This window comes from Ammospiza caudacuta, chromosome 1 (assembly GCF_027887145.1).
Source record: "Ammospiza caudacuta isolate bAmmCau1 chromosome 1, bAmmCau1.pri, whole genome shotgun sequence".
Taxonomy (NCBI): Eukaryota; Metazoa; Chordata; class Aves; order Passeriformes; family Passerellidae; genus Ammospiza; species Ammospiza caudacuta.
In genome coordinates, this window is record NC_080593.1 from 45772298 (window position 1) to 45790323 (window position 18026).

General features: G+C 35.6%; 1 protein-coding gene across 1 annotated transcript in view; it reads left to right on the top strand.

Moving 5' to 3' along the window:
- The window catches only part of ULK4 (unc-51 like kinase 4), a 209986-nt gene that overhangs the window by 144413 nt on the left and 47547 nt on the right, over positions 1–18026 (top strand). The window contains exons 33-35 of the mRNA XM_058808529.1: positions 1206–1372; positions 4586–4684; positions 12633–12818. Of these exons, the coding sequence (XP_058664512.1) occupies positions 1206–1372; positions 4586–4684; positions 12633–12818 (452 nt within the window). The remainder of the gene's footprint in view (positions 1–1205; positions 1373–4585; positions 4685–12632; positions 12819–18026) is intronic.

The following is an 18026-nucleotide window of genomic DNA, read 5'->3' on the forward strand; positions in this document are numbered from 1 at the left end:
AAATATTAACAGTGAGGATTAGGAGTAGAAAATATTTTGTAGGAAGTTTAGTTTAATTGATAGAGTATCTTTCAAAGATAAAATAGTTCAAATCCCCAGAAATTTAACTGTTCTCAAAAACGGAATGGTGTAAGCACATAATGTGTTCTACGGTGCCTCATAGAAATCATGTGTTGATGTTTGTAGAAATATATACAATGACTTTTTAAAAGAGAACTTGTATAAGAACACTTTTTACTCCATTGAAATCAGTGAAATATTTAAGTCTCTTTTTGATGCCATGGAGACTAGAAGCTAATACACTGATACACTGCAGTGTTACTACATATGTGCAGCAAAGTTAATTTCCAGTTTAAAAGATAGTTTGCAAAGATATTATGGTTTTGTTAAGAAACGAAGTATGTTTCATCCTGTATGAAAATCTGAAAGAAATAGACTAAGATCACATCTAATGAACTCAATCACTTTGTATTTGAAAGTAAGAAAGATTCTGATTTGAATCGATATTTTCTTGAATTGGATTATATTTTTTTGCTATGTCAATTGATTTGTGGCAAAGGCAAACTACAGGGGCTGATGCTATTGAATTCCAAAGGAGTTTAAAAAAACTCCTTTAAAACAAGGAGATATTTTCAGCAAAATTTTTACTACCATCAGTAAAACAAATCCTAATAACGTTTGAATGTTGTATGCAGTATTTCATTTATAATGCTCTTCTGAATATATTCTTTGTTAAGCACAGCGCTGTTTAATTCTATAATTAAAACATATGGGTCAGTTCTAATTTACAGACCAGTGGAGAAACTTTAGGCTCAGTTAAGATGTGCGGGATTCCATCTTGAAGTATCACTTTGTAACAGCCTGTAGAAATTGCTAAATTCTCCGACTAGGGGTGTTGTGACAGAGACTTGTGGCCATGCTACGGAAAAGTTTAGGATTCAAAATAGGTTTTAATTTAATATATCCACGCAGTTAACAAATCTGATTGTATCTATTTTGCTCTCTTTATTAGCTGGTCCAAACAAAATAGGAGAGGAGGTAATTATAGTAATGGAGAAAAAGAGGAAATGTAATAAATATTCATAAAGTACATAAAATTTGCTTTTGTCATAATCTATTTTATCTAGGTCACCTTTCACCTTGTTCTTGTCCTGATAGCCTATTTATTTTTTCTCCTTTTTTTTTTTTTCTCACTTTCTTCCTAGGACTGACTCATCACATCTGTAATCTCCTAACAGAAGCTGTGGCCCTGTACTTGGAGGCAGATGATAAAAGGAACACCAAGACAGCAAATGTGCTGCTTGGGTCCTTACTTGACATTTTGCAATACATGCTGACATATACAGCAAACATTGTGCGCCAGACTTTGCAGGTATGGGACTTACTCATGGGAACTTGACTGTCTTAAACAATTTTTTTTATAACTTCCTATTATCCTTAATAACAAGACTCCTGCTATTCTGGTTTTATGGAACTTCTAGTGTAATGAAAACTCAATTTGTCTTCCAAGTTACTGTTTGAACCACTGCAAGTCATGGCATTGGTGGTACTTCCTACTCCAACAATGACATCCTCCTGTTTAAAAATGGAGTACAAAATACAATTCAAAGAAATTTCACATAACCCTCATAGTAACATATGAAGGAAAAGCATTCATAATTTTTTAGACATGATATAAATCTAGCAAATTGTGCTTTTCTTTTTAGATCATCTGCCAAATTTTGAAGTTAGTCAAGTGGAAGTGATTTCTGTATTTACACTGCAAACAACATGTACTCTTCATGTTAGGTTTTTAATGTTCTTGATATTATTTACTGAAGAACAGATATTTGTCAGGTGAAATATTTCTAAAGGACAGAGATTCAAAAGATTGCAGATGGGTTGTAATACCTTGCAGGATATGGCTTCTTTAATCCCCAGAGTCCCTCTTCTGTAGGTTGGTTGGTTGGTTTTTGCTTTGTTTTGGTTCTGCGTTTTTTGGTTTGCAGAGTTTGGTGGTTGGGGAATTGGGTTTTTATGGGGGTGGTTTATTAAGTAGTCTTAATGCAAAAAGTTGCTGCTGAAAATTGAGCTTTTTTCTTTTTTCTACATTGATTTACACAAGCAGCTATGTTATCAACCACATTTCAGTGCGAGGTGTTTGGTTTAGATGTGTGATGGTGCAATATCTTGTGTTTTTTTAAGTCTTCTATTAGCAGGTTCTCTAATGATATTTTCATCTAAGAATCACTTCATGGATCAAATTTTGTAGGCTAATTTCTTGTTGTCATATTTTTGGCATTACTCCGTGTAATCATAAAGAGCTGAATTCTGTACTTATGCTCCATACAGCAGTGATGAGGCAAATTGTTCTGGAGGACACATGAAGAGAGGATCTTGCACATGAATTGGTAATAGTGAATTGATGGGTTTTATTTAGATTTAAAATTAAATCTGTTCGTTCAAAGCCAAATTCTGTTCTGGCTTTACTTGAATACAACAGTTGATTGATGCACTGAAACTCTAGCTCCAGTTTTGTTTATCTCTCATCATGGTAGTCTGCTTTGCTCTTAAAGTCTAATGAGTAACAAGGAGCAGCTGGAAAATCAAGTTTTGAACCACAGGTCTATGTGTCCATATATTAATTTTACAGTGGTATTTAGTGTCTTGACAGTACTCATCACAAGATCCTTGAGACCTCTACATCAGTACATATACTGTATTGAATGGTGGCCATTAGTTATTGACTACACAGTTTTCCACTATTCATGGGTCACTAAATGCATCACAAATATTATTCTTGGACTGTTTTTATAGAGATGTTTTGAGTAAGATACCATTTAAATCAGAACTTGTAAAACAGAATCAAATCTTCTTGTATTATCCATTTCTGAGCCTTAAGTTTTCTTTTACAGATGGCAGGACCTTCACTTGAATCCTTTTTATTTTACTCTTTTATGTGTAAAGTGATAACCTTATCCAGCTGCATAGGCAATACATATCACCACTTTTCCACTGCACTGAAGTACTTCATGCTGGATGGTGCTGATAACCAGGTTCAGGAGAAGAGTTCACTCTTTATGGTCCAAGTACTTTTGTATTAATTTGCATGTCTGTTTTGGAGAGATTTTGTCATGTGTCCCAGAGGTGATCCACATTAGCTGAGAAGAATTTGAAATTTCAATTTTATATATGAACTCTATTTTGTGACTCTGGCAGAGAGGCGGCTGTGGATGCCCCAGCTCTGGCAGTGTTCAAAGCTATGTTAGATAAGGCCAGGAGCAACCTGATCTGGTGAGATGTGTTCCTCCTGGGGATGGGTGTGGATGTGACTAGATGATCATTAAGGTCCTTTTGAACCCTTTAACATTATGTGATTATATCATTCTACAATTTAAAGTAGGTTTAACAATGCTATAGTGTGTATCCTTCATATAAATATGTAATTTCTTTAGTGCTGTTGTTCATTGTCTTTCCGAAGACACTAATATATAAAAGTTAAAGAAAGTAGTCAAAGATTCCTGATGGAAGGTGTCTATCTTCTCATCCATGTACTAATGAGAAAAAGCTGTTTTAAATTTTGCTGAATGAAAGTGGCTTACTTCCCTTTCTTCATTGATGTAAACATTCAAATTTTTGTCTTCTTTGCACTTTTTGTCATTCTTGAACTTCAGCATTCCGGTCATTGTGGTGAGTCCCAGAGATGCTCATACCAATGTGACTTATTGCCTGGAGAAGCAACTTTTCAATTCTCTTTTATTCAGAAATCCTTTCCAGAAGAAAGGCATTATCCTTTCAACTCATAAGTATCAACAGTGAAGTTTGAGCAGTAGAGGCACCTGTCTCAGGGAACCTGTTCCTCTGTTCACTTAACCAAATGAAAACCTCCAAGTATTACACTTGGACAGTGATTTTTAGGATTGAGCTATAAATGAAACACAATACAAATTATTCTTAAATGTGTTCTTGAGACAAAATGTTTATTTTTTTCTTTAGCAGACTGACTGTATAGGGTCATGGTTCAAAGCTGGTGTAAGGTAATGACATTAAATGAAAAAATCCTGCAAGACAACCTTTCAGGTCATAAATTGCACTGCCTGTAATAGTAGTATGTCTTGATGATGTAGGGATGACAGTGGTCATGATTACAAGTAGTACCTGATCTTATTACCTGCAAATTTTATTATTCCTATTTCAGAAATAATTCAAATTATAATGTATTGTGAATATTTCAGGATACAGAGTAAGGCAGGCAGGCAAAATTGGACACTATTGCTGAGAATCCTAAATTTTCAGTCACCTTGATTATCTTGGTTTGAGCTATCTTTGCACGCACACTTTATTGCATTTTGTTGAAGCAATGTCATGCAGGTCAGTATATTCAGCCTGTACAGAATGGCACGACAGCATGGGTCCCTTTGCTTTGTGCTTATTGTCACAGAGGAGCATCACTGCTCATTGGCAGCCCAGGAATACTTAACTAGAAATGATGCATAAGTTCCCTTCAAACTTCCATTCACACTTGGACCACTTAATGGACCTAATTTGTTCTTCATAACAGAACTATCACCAGAGTTGCTTTTGATTTCTTTTCTCTCTTGTTAAGGCACAGAAATCTGGGACAGGAGGAGACACACAGGCTGCTGAAGACCTTCTGCTTATCAATAAACCCCTGACGGACCTGATTAGCCCGCTTATTCAACTGGTGAGAGTTTGCTTGTTTGTAACCTTATGGAATGTTGCTGAAGTTGGAATTATGCAACTGAATTGAACATATTCTCTCTTTACTAGTTTTTAATTGTTTACAAACTCCCACCTAGTACTCTATCACTTTGTAAGTTACCAGTAACAGTGACTTGCAGGTTACCAGTGATGTCAAAGTCTGTTTGTCCAGAGCATAGAAGTGGGATGAGGGGTGGACTGCAGGTTCTCAGTTTGGATACATATTTATATAGCCAACATTTGTCCTTCAAAATGGACTAGTCACCACTGCATAGGGAAAGGATGGCATTCAAAACTTGAATCTAATAGTACTACTTCCTTTAGAGAAGTCAGTAAATGCAAAATTGGTTTCTAGAGAGTGATGCATTTTAATATTATTTTCTAGGGTTTGAGGCTTCTGAGTTTTCTCAAGGGTTTTATTTCAACATTATCCTGAAGGATTTATGAGTGGGAGTGGTCCCTGTGATCTGTAAACATCTTTGAAGTGTGTCTGTTTAAAGGCAGTCCTTTCCAGGGTTTACTAGATGTACAGCACTGCATTGAAATCTCCACAGAGGGCCGCATTATGCCCTAATGCGTCCCATAAGCTCAACCTCTGTCATACGGAGATCTATATTTAGTCTGTGTGTAATGGTTTGTAGTAGAATGCTTCTTGAGCTGGACAGTGCTTTTAGAGGCTGCTTCAGCCTGTAAGTCAACATAAAGCCATTAAAATGGTATATGAGAATTTCGGTGTATCACGGTATCCTTTCTGGGATATTTCACTTAGAGGTGTTTCAGATTCACTGTGTTCTCTTCCAGACCCTTTTTTTTTTCATTTAAAAAGAGGATTTCAGGTTTTTTGTGATATCAGTACTACAATCCTTCTATTATCTTTAGCACTGTCTGTCATTTATTTTAGGGAAGTGTGTGATTCCTTTTTTATTACTTTTTGGCATTATACTTGATGCTAAGTCCTCCTTTGATGGATTTATTTAAACCAGCTATTGACAAAGGCTTTTTGGAAATGTTCTCTGAATGACCTGAAACAAAGTGACTGAATTTCAACTATTTAAATTTCATCCTTATAAATTATTTTAATTTATTTTTTATTGATTTTTTAAAACTGCCAAGTCTGATAAATAGTATGAGATGAAGAAATGCAAACATTAATTTAAAATGAAACTAGTAATAAGTTTGAATTATATTAACTTTTTAAAGAACAGAAAATTAGAGGCCAAGCTTTAACTCAGCCTATACCACCTGGAAGTCTTGTATAAGTTTTTAATTAAAGGATAAGATAATTGTATAGTTAGCATGTACTGATTAGATTGTGACTTGTCTTTGTATTTCAGAAGCATGACTGTAAATTACCAGTAGGTTTTGCTTTGTTCTGTACTTCTGCGGATTCTGTTTTTTTTCAAATGCTTATTTTAAATCTTCTGATTTTAACATACAAGTAAAAGATAATGACCACCACTTCCACTTCTTTAGATAAACAGACGCATACATACATACATATTGTCATTTTGTTTTGGTTTCAGTTTTACAAAGATTCTGTGAGTGAGAGATTTTTCTCTTGTTTGGATCTGTGAAAGTTATTTCAGCTACATTTGTTAAATTTGATTTTTCAAATATTTTTTCCCACTGCTCTATTAAACATTTCCTGTTAAGCTTGGAAGAGTTTGAGCAATGGAATAATCATCTTAGCATTTAGGAATCACTTGTTTGAAATGGTTTATGCTCTAATCTCTTTTAATAGAAATAGATTATGTGTGAAGTCTAGAGCAAGGCTCAAGATGTGTGTGCTCCCTGCTCCTCAAATGCCTCAGGCCTACCTAAACTGAAATTCTGTGAAGCTGCCAGGGTTGTTCTCTGTATTCATTGAGCTGTGTGGGTATATAACCCCTTATTGGTGTTTTGAGGAATTCAGTTCTTTGTGAACTTGTTTTTCTGGAGATAATGGAGGATTTAGATTTTGAACTAACAATTACTTTAAAATATTGAATTAAAATTTGTTTCTCTGCTTTGCTATTTCTGCCTTTCTTAGCATATTTATAGTATCTTGTACTCACTTACACAGTTTCCTAGTCACATTGTTTCCTAGTTCCTAGTTTGCTAGACACATTAAGTAATTGTTTTCCCTCATTGAAGTGTGTATCCCTCAAGTAGATTATTATTCTGTGTCTCATTTACTTGTCTTTTTATTTTGCTCAAGTTCTATATGTTTTTCTCTCTCAATAATCCCTCAAAAAATCAATGTGAGTTAAACTTCATAATGTCAAAAACTTTGAATCAATTTTTCCCTTGTGTGGTTGTTATTTAGACTGTCACTAAAGGCATAACAAAGCAAGTTCCAGAAGCCTAGATTGCATTTAAATTAAACTCAGTGATTTAACAATGCTAAAGAATAAATAATTACAAACTATGTCATGAAACACTGCAAAAATGGAGAATTCAGTATTTAATCCCAAGATCATTATGACCATAATTGATCAATAAGAGGAAAAAAATTGAGCATTTAGTTTTCTCCTTGGCAGTTTTGTGTTTAAAAGTTAATTACACTTAGCTTTGTTGGGTAATGTTTCTTTGCTTAACATGAATTTAATTTGAATATTATTCTGAAACCTGCAGCAATTGTAGACAATACACAACACCTTCTAATTTTTGATGTGCCCATTTTACTGAAAAAATTACTTTTGAAATCACTTCAGTGTGGATTTTCACAAAGTTTCAGAAACTATGCCAGTTCCTATAAAAAGGAATTTTGTTTTCTGTAGGTCCTAGATTCAGTTCCCTAGGTGTAGATCTTCCAGTCATTTCTGGAGCCTACTAGACTCTGGGAGAGAACTTTTTTTGACTTCCGGTAGGAGTCTTCCTCATTATAATATTACCAGGAAAATTTGGACTTGATTACCATGCTCCATGTGTTACCATTGAACATCCAGTTAGTCATGTCCAAATGTGAAGCGGATAAATATGAAACCTCAGTGCACATGGATGATTAAGATGGTCTTTTTTAGGCATTTTTTGTCTCTGTATTGCCCTGATGCTAAGGTTGTGCCCAGACTTCATTTTCAGAGTGCATGAAGTTATTTGCTAATGAGTAATGAAAATAACTGCAGAAGAACGATTACTGGAGAATTTTATTTCATATGTCTTTCTCTAGGCATCCAGACTGTTCTATGGTCAGAGTGGAAAGTCATATGTTTATATGCTATATTTGAAGTATTCTCTTATACAGAGCTATTCTAAAAACCAAAAATCTCCCCACAAACACACCAGGGAAAAGAAGAAAATGTTGTTACATGCACAGAATTTCAGAACGGGGATTTAGTTTCTTAATAATTAGCCTAGATTAAAATGAAGTAAATATATAAATATTTTTTCCCTTAGGAGAGTGCTGCTAAGTAAAAAATATAATTTTTTTAATTTAAAATGGTGCATATTTACTAATAAGAATAGCACAGTAAAGCTAGCAGATTAATAATGAAGTTATGCTTTTACATTTTGTAAAATGTTTGCAAAATCATCTTCCCTATAGATCCCCGTGGTGCTTCCTTTACAGCATGTTCTGTAATCACATTAGTGATCTAATGAATATCCATCTCTTATTGTAATAAACTCTCTATGTGTATAACCTCATTAATGCACAGAAATAGTGTCCCCTCCAGGTAATCCAGGCAGGCAGTTTCATTGTAGCTCTAAAATTAGATGCTGTAACAATTCCAATGGTGTGAAAACTGCCGCTTCAGCTCAAATAATCACACGTTTCTTGCAGTGCTTTGCAATTCGTGAACACACTGCAACTCAGTTTAAAATGATGGAATTTTTGAGAACAGATTGCAGAAATATAGATGTGCAACAACAAGAAACTTCCTGCTCTTTACCACATCAACTCTAAAATACACAGAGCAGGTTCCATCTAAAAAGGAAAACAGAATTTTGTGTTATAAGCTTGTTTACAGGAAGTTATAACATGGCTATAGAAATTAAGCAAAGAGTAATACACTGCTTTCATTGCACAGAAGTCTTGTCATGAGGTATTATTTTAAAGTAAGTGAAAAATAGATCTACAGTTTTCAGTTAGAGAATGGCAGAATTTATGACCTTAGCTCTTCAGTAATTTATTTTAAGGTGCTGGATTCTCTTCAAGCTATGTACTAGCCAAGAATATTAACAGCAGCAAAAGAAGTACTGGTGACTTTTCTACCTTGCTGAAAGGCTGAATCCCTAATCCCCTCTAAGGCTGAGCAAGGAAAAGGAAGCTTCATGTAATTATGAAATATTAAGGGGCAGATAGTCTTTTAAAGTGTTAGAATTGGTTTCTTCATGGGTTTCTACTCTCCTGAAAGAACAAAACTATAAATACATTTCAAGCAAATGTACTTCATACCAAATTGGATTGTTCTGATTAGAAAAATAATCAGAATGCTGTTCCATCTAATTAGGAGATGAACCATCCATCTATTTTAATTGTTGAACAACATGATTATGTTTTTCCTGTTCTTATTAAACATGAGGTATTTACTTGAAATCTGGATTTTCATTCTTGATTTTCTGTCTTTACAGATATTAATTGTATTTTCAGCCATTGCTTTTGTTTTAGAATGTTCTTTAGATCCCCTACTCTTTATAACCAGTACTAACACTGACTGGCAGCCAGTGCTAAATTTCAGGTTACCAGCTTACAGCTTTTGACATCTAAATCACTACTTGTCAGAAGTGAAAGGGCAAAATGGTGAGAGTTACAGAGAAAAATGCTGATGTGGACATACTTAAATAGGGACATTGCTGAGAGTTCCTCTTCCACCTTAATTATTGATGACTGTAGGCCAATGATTCTCATTCCCTTCGGAGTAAATATGGCCTGTCCTATTCCAAGCTTGTTTTTCTCTTCCTACAAGACTAGTCCTACTATTGTTTTGCCCTGAGTTTTCCCAGGGTAACAGCAACTTTCTCCCCAAAGTCTAGTTAACACCAAAGCTCAAAGGGACTCTGGGAAAGCAGAGTAGCAGAAGAGCCTGAAGTACAACAGGGGGTGAAAGGCTTCATTGGCATTGGTAATGATTGAGTAATGTGATGTCATAACTGGCAGGTATTGGGAACTGTAGAGTGATACTTGGAACATGGTCACTGAAGGCCTCTGAAGAGCAAGACTATATGATGCCAGATTGGATGGAAAGTTTCCTTTCCTTGGGTTGAAAGGGTTTTCCTTTCTCTTGTTGGGGGACAAAGAGCAACAACAAGGATGAAAGGTTGGGCACGCCAGGAGGAGAGAATCAAGGCCCAACCAAGGCCATTGGTCCAAGCACAGCTCTTCCTCCTAGGGCATAGTGTTCCACTGCCTCACTAGCTGGGTGTTCCTGCTGCAATAAGCCTCCCTTGGGAATAATGCTAGCCAGCTGGACTTGCTTGTTTGCCTCCTTGATAGTCATGGTGCTGGGAAGGACCACTGAGGTTTGTGTGGCTTTATGGATTTCTTCGCACACATTTGTTGTAGGAGCAGTCCTCTATGGAGACTGACAGCTTTCCACTTCTCTGATATTTAGTGAATATCTTGGGAAAAAAGCCTTGAGATCAGTCTCACTTCCAAATATAGTTGTTGTGGTACTGAATAAACATGGGATTTTTGTGCCTGCGGAGCCCAGGGAATTAGCCTCCACTGCAGTACCCAGGCAAAAATGTATCAATGACCAAAATTTTCACTGATTTTTCATTTACCTTTGTTTAGCCAACGAGCATTTGAAAATTGAATATAATCCTTGTTCTGTGATTTTCTTCAGGAAGTTGTTGATGTAGCTGCCTACCCTGATCAAAAAGCAAATTAACTTGGAATGCTGCTTTTAGAAGGTGTGAGAGACACATTAAAAAAAAAAAAGTAGTTGTCTTTCCTTTCTCTAATAGCATTTTATTCCAATGAAGGAAATGAAAGTTGTCTCAAAGCCCTAAGCAAAATCAGCAGATTTTTTTTTTCAATTAGTTAAGGATTAAAGATATAAATGGACTTCTAAAGCCTGTTACTATTTGTAGCTTTTTCTGCTTTTTGGGTTTGCTAATTGCACTGATGTTATTAGAGAAGGAAATAATCAAATAAGTGGCATTTAGATTGGAATGAAGAAAAAACATATAGCAAAACTGAGGCAGAAATAGCTGTTGTGGTCTTGTCACTTGCATAGTATTAGGTCAAATAGAATGTGATATGTCTTGGGGCTATATATTCAGAGATTTCATCTCAGTTCAGTCTGTTTTAAACAGCAGCTCTGTGAAGCTAGTAGAAAACAGGATTGTATTTGCATGCAGATCCCTTGGGAATTGCTGCTTGAATATTTGAGAGATGTGTGTCTGATATGTTCAGATGGCTTTAAAGTAACTGTGTGGGTTTTCCTCAACATGAAAAAATTTAGGAATTTCATACTGCAGATTAAATAAGTAATCATTATTGAAATGATTTGGCATATTACATAAGTGTTTGGACAAACTGGGCTTTTTTTCCCTTTTATTGTCTGTAAGGATAGTGTTTACTGTGTTTTTATCTGGCTTATTTGGTGTAAATAATACTTTTGGAATGAAAAAAATGAATGAGCATGATGAGGTGTTTTTACACTTCTATACCTAATTGGTTAAGTCTACCACTGACATTTTGTTCAGGTCATAGACTAAAAGGTGAGAAAAAACTATTACAATGATTTCATTGAGGGATATATATAGACAGGACTTTCCTAAATTAATTCCTCATTAGAGTAAACGGTTTTGTAATTTTTTTAAGAAAAAAAATATTCTTGTGATATTTGAATTGTCTTTGATGGAGAATCTGTCTCAGCTCTAAGGAAGTTATTTCAGCAGTTAATTGTTCTTATTAAAGAGAGAAAGAGAAAAAAGGAAATCCAAGTATTATCGTTCTTCTAATCTGAATTGCTTTGTCTAAAGTTTTGAGCTATCATCTCTTATCAGTCCTTTTTCAGGTAAAGGAATTAACCTATCCTCAGCCTGCATTTTCCCACATGTTTGAGAGGATATGATCAAGTCCACTTTAACCCTCCCTCTGATATGCTGTAGACACTAAATTCCTTCAGTCCTTGGCTATTATGCTTTCCAATGTGTCATCCTCTTGCCTGTTCCCAAGAAACCTCTATGATTTTTTTCACTAGTGTTTGTGAACTCTCTGTGCTGACGCTAGGCACCGCATTCCTGTTGTCATTCCAAAATGTCATTGTCAGTGCCAAATACAGGCCTAATATAATATCTTTACTTGTTATTTCCAGATTGTACTTTCAGGAAATTTATAAATCATTTTGATAATGGTGTCATATTATGAGAAGCTCATTTAATGATCTCTAGTCCTGTCCCTTAATCTTTTTTGTAATTTTGCTTCCCAGGAAATTATTTTCCATCCTATTGCTAGGGCCTGCTGCAGTGTCTGATCTTCAAATGAGTGTAGAAAAGTTAGAATTCAGGAAAATATTTAAAATCTTCAAAATGTACCTCCTAATGTGACTACTTAAAATCCATTAAATAACTAGATAGCCTGTGCTCTACCTCAAGAGGCTTGCTTTAGTAATAATTAAATGAAATTTTATGGTGTGCATGATGTAGAAGATTAGACATCATGGCTGTAATGGTACTTTTTCCTATTACCACTTCTGTTTAAATAGAGTAAAATAACAGTTGGGAGCAACATTTCTGATGCTGTTATGATGTTGCTCTAGATAGACCACTTGACAGAATCAAAGTGCTGATATTGTTATACTGCTGCTTAAGAGTAGATATATTTTAATTATGTTTTCATCACTTCGTTAAGCTTATTTTAGTGCAATTCTGAGTCAATCAACTAGAAATTATTCTTTCCTGTCACAATGCAAATGTTAATACTCTTCCAAATCCCCAGTGAAATGCAACTTTTCTGAAATTGGAATTTGATTTTTGTTTATTTATTTTTCATTCATTTTTAGCTTCCCAGTGAAGATACTGAAATATTTTTGAGTGCCTCACAGAGCTTATTATTGCTGGTTCAGCTGTATGGAGGGAGCAATGAGGAGAGTATGTCTCCAGAAAACATGTACAGCTTTGCTGAAGTCCTGAAGTCCAAAGAAGATCCACGAGAACTTAAGCTTTTGTTGAAAATTGTTAAGAGACTGGTGAGTTGACATCTAACCTTTTCCAAAGTCTGCATGTTTCTTTTATATAATTTGATACATTTTTGGACTAGTTTTTTCCTTCTCAAGGGAAAAAATATTTTAAAATCATTTTAAAACCAAAATATGCGAAGTTGAATATCATGTCTTTAAATTCCACTTTTCTGGAGAAGATGGCTTTCTACACTTTAAACCTCTTATGAAAATGATGCAGGAATTCTCTTATTTCAGTTAGCCATTCAGCAGTTTGAGTAACACTTGCTATTTTTCCACTTGTTTAGTAATTCATCTCTATAAGGTATTGAAACCATTTTCTGAATGCCTTCTGAAAGAACTAACCTTGTAGCATTAAATATCTGTTCAGACACAGAGTGGTTTATTTCACAGTGAATAAAAGGCTATTTTATGCTTGGAATAGGTTTGTGCATGGGCTGTTGAGTCTTCATTCTCACGGAGCTATAGGGACCACTTGTGCTGGAGTGGCTGTAATGTAGAGAGCCAGCCAGTGGCAATCCTGCAGGGGCTTCTGGTGATAATGTTGGCAAGTAGAAGGTTCACTTCTGTCCTGCTCCAACACAGTGGAATGACATCAGCTGATGTCTTTCAGGTAGCTTAGGAAGGAAATTTTTTGGTATCTGTAGCGTTCCCTCAGATAATACAATAGGCTTTTATCTCGAAGTGTCTTAATAAGAACCTTTGCCTGCATTGTCAACAACCTTGCGTTATTTGAGTACTTCATCCTTTACTCTCCAAAAGCAGAGGCTTTCAGTTAAAATAGGATAACTGCCCCTAGAGAGGGCGGTAGTTCCCTCAATTTCAAGAGGTAGGAGTTCCTTCAATTTTGCAAGTGCAGTGCTGGCTACTAGAGTAAGCCTGTAATCCATGACAGCAGGAATTAAAAGGGAGCAACTCCCTTGTAGAGATTTCAGAGATCTTGTCCTCTTTCTCCTGCCTGCTGCACTTACATCACAGGAAAGTAAACACCATACCCTTCTTCCCTGCTTTCCCAGCCCTATCTTGCCCTGAAAGAAGCATGAATATATAAAATTAAAGTTGATATGATGTTTAAAATTCTAAAGATACTTTCTATTGATTTTAGCTTGTACCTCTGCTACTCTTTCTGAATAATTATTGTGATGTGTAGAACTGGCTTTTACTTTTCTCCAAAAGCAATATGAGTAAAAAGCCAATGAGGTGAGAGAGAAGGGAAGAGATGTGAGGCTGCAATATACATATCTAGATTATTTCATTTAAAAATAGCTACAGACTTGTTTATTTCTCTTCATTTCGAAGCCTGGGGTTCAAAAGTTAACCTAGTGTGCAGGATACTTAACACGGAAACTTCTATTGACTATTTTGAGAGAACAAAGCTCTGCAGTCACCTTTTGAACCTTGCAAGTTCCTGTACTTTAGGTTCCAGTTCTCTCCTTTGTATACCTGGTACTTGTTATTTATAACATCAGGCATAGATTTTCAGTAATTATTGTGATGAGATCATGCAATTTCTTTTGAAAGCAGGGTTCATAGATAATTTGACAGATTATTTAATAAATCATATGTTATTTCTCTAAACCTTAAAAAGTCCTGTTCAGAGGAGATTATTATCTTGTCAAAATTGTCATAATCACAAAAGACATTGAAATATAATCATATCCATTTAAGAAGGATTCAGCCCACATCAGCTGAATTTCGAAGCCTAGAGCAGTGTTTTTCTTTTTATATATCTGAGCAATATTTTAATAGAGAGATCAGTATATGCACCAATTTTCATTGTTGCAAATCAGTGCTGATACAGAGCAGCTCTTCAGTTTGTGCTTACATTGACTTTGCTGGTACAGGCACAGGCATTCCTTATGTAAGACAGGAATGTACAAAAAGAGCTCCATGTATGCTACAGATGTCTTTATAGCATGTATTGCTGGAAATATGGAAGGGCATAGCAGTGGGACTACTTAACCTTGATTCAAGTGTTTTACATGACTGCAGTGAGCCAATGGAGGCAGATAGAACAATTTCAGAGTCTTCAATTTAAGGCATATCAGAGGATTTGTTGATGTACAAGATGACCTTACCTTGATGAAATGGAATCTCATATCTATATGTTGGTATAACTTAATGATTAAACCACTGTGTTTTATCTCCAGTGGGTGGAAGGAAGGTTTTTTGAAAAAAGTTGGAGATTTGAGTTTGTTATATTGTTTTGTTCAGGTTTTTAGATCATCATTGTCAAATTTGACCGGCAAATTGACTGCAGGGCAATACAAACTTCTTGCAGCACTTTCCTCACTAATTGTTTTCCTACAATTTTGTTGAATAAAGATAAAGGCCAGACTTTGTACAAACTTAATACTGAAATCACTATGAACACACCCTTTTAGAAGCTTTATTTTGCTGTAAAAAGGAATCATTAGGAGAGAAAATATGCTTTGAGCTAACTTCTGTAACTGTGTAAGTAAAGATCTTCTAAAAGCTCTAAAGAGACAGCATTGACTGTCTTATTTCTGTTTTCTTTATAATTACTTCTTATATTTCAAAGCTTTGGGCTCTGTCAAGCACAGGTTAACCTGTTTTTTCACAAGAATGTTCTCTCACTGCCACTGATAAAATGAAGAGTAACTGCGTAAAATTATTGGATCAAGGAACAGGGTTTGGAGGTTTTTTTCCCTTCAGCCTTTGCACGAACTCTCTTGTTCTGATTGCTTCATCTTGGGTTAGACAATGCTGCTATTCAGATATGCTTCGTCTTTTTTAGAAGCATTTTTGTAACTGATTGATGACATCAGAAGAGTGATGTCTCTCTTTTTTAATTCTGGAAACCTCTCCTGCCACTTGTCATGGAAATCACTATCTCATAATTCCATCTCTTCTGTGAAGATATAGTGCATCTTATTATGAGTCCAGTAAATTACCTAGATTTTTTTTTTTTATGAAGCAGAAGAAATTTTCATTTGGGAAGCAAGTAGTTAAGGTTTGCCTGCTTTACTGAGAAGTTTTTAATTTCTTTTTTTTCCTCAGAGAGAAAAGATTTCCCTGCCATCCTAATTTATCATCTAGTATGTAATGTAAAGGCATTTTTTATAGAACTAGCCAATATCTTTCTACTGGACACATAATCGCTGTGGGATTACAGCTCAGTACTCACAAATAAATTATTTCAACTTTCAGAACAAGAGAACACTCTTCTTTTACTTCCATGTAGTAATAAGGAAAAATTCCTCTGAGAAAAATGAGTAAATATTATGCTTTCTGCACTCACAGTGAGTGAAGAGGGAACTTTTGTTCTGTGACTTTTCCCTTATATACTTGTCAGAAAGGATATTGAGTTCTACCTTTTAAATCACACTTTTTTCTCCTGATTGTCTTTCTAGAATCTCATTTCCACTAATTTGTGTTTTATAAGTGTCAAAAAGTTTTTCCTTTTTCTTTTTTTTGATGAGCAGCTAAGACATTTAGGATGTCATCTGCATGTCCTATACCCCATGGGGATATGTATAAAGGTTTCTCAAATCATTTTAGGCTGATGTTATAAAGACATTAAGGCCAGAATGATAATACATGAACTATGGCAAAATTCCATAATATTCATTAGCTTCATTATAGGACTATTGGACTCTAATTTCATTTCCCTGCCAATCTGAGTCACAGCAAGAGCATCACTATCTACCTGCAGGCGAATTTACTACCCTGTTTCAAATGTACCAAAGCCTGGGGAACCACTGATCACTGTGTCTAAGATGTCATTCAAATCATGCAGTCCTTAAGTGTTTCTGTCATGTAGATTAGCAATTATATCATCCTCAGTTTTATACAAAGATCTGCTGCATTTGCTTCTCTGGAATGGACAGCTCAGTGTTCGTATATAAAAATATATGTGTATATTTTAACTGCAATAGGTCCCACATTAGATCCTTGTTACATTAATCCCTGATCGTGCATTATTAGGACATTTAGAGCTTGGAGAGACGCACAGTCCAAGTATACAAATGTTTGATTTAGAGTAGCAGTTCTGCAATCCCTCAGTAAGTTGAACTTCTTGCTGGAGGTTTGCTTCTCAGTAGATTCCCACTAGTACATCTATAGGGAACTTTCCTCAAAGAAGGCGAAGTAAAATCCCAAGAGTTTCTCAGATAGGATCCCTTTTGCAGCTTCAGCTCCAAGGACTCAGTGCCAGGAGGAGGTGCTTGTGCAGCAATTTCCAGAGGTGTCTGTTTTCCCATGGTCTGAAAAGGCTACGGAAACCTGTTGGCAAATCTCCTGCTGAGGGAGCACAGCACTCAAATAAGTTGGAGAAAACTTTTCATGCATTGTACTCCTGATCTGAATCTATTAAGTGACACATAATCAATTTCGTTAGTTGCTAAGATAATCCATAATATTCCATTGCTCTAAGGATTAATTTTATGACAGCTATGGTTGTTAGACTGTGAACATAATACTCACTTGTAAGTTGCTGATGTGTATAGGTATACTCACTATAAACAAACAAGTTTTTCTAAAATTATACATATTTTTAAAATTTGGGTGACTCTTACAGGAACAATTCCTGTCCTTCATTAGTGTTAATCTCCTATTTTCAAGTTGTTACCAAGCCTGCATCCCTTCTTTTGTTGGCTTCAGTCTACAAGTGTTACATCCTTAAGACATTACCTTTGTATATATGTTAAAAGGGAGCATTTCATTAGATACAAACAACTTAGGTTCTCCCAAATCAGAAGAAGCTAATCAGCATTAGGATACAGTATGCAGATGATAACAGATGATTTTGTGTTGCTCAAAATCCATTGAAATAAGTACGTGGGAAGGGAAATGCACCTTCACCCTTCCTGCCGTGTGGCAAAGCTCCTTCTCTTTGCACACTCGCGCAGGGGTTTTTTAGTAGTTTTAATGAAATTGGAGAGGATCTCCAGAGATGAGAGATGGGGAGACCTCCAGCTCCCACTGTGACTTGGCAGACTTCTGCCATGGTGCTTTCAGGCCTTGCCTGACAGGGGCAACAAGCAGAGTGGGGAAATTGCCCTTTCTCCAGGGGCAAGTGAGACTGTTCTCCCGTCCTCCTCCCCTGGGTTTTCATCTAGTCGCAGAGTAAGCTTCTCAGTATGGCTTTTTGAGTTTTGCGTATGGGTTGACCAAAACACAGTCTAATAACACTTTTTAAATAAAAAATACTGTGGTGTTCCTGATGAATATGAATAGTCTGCTGAGGTATTTGTG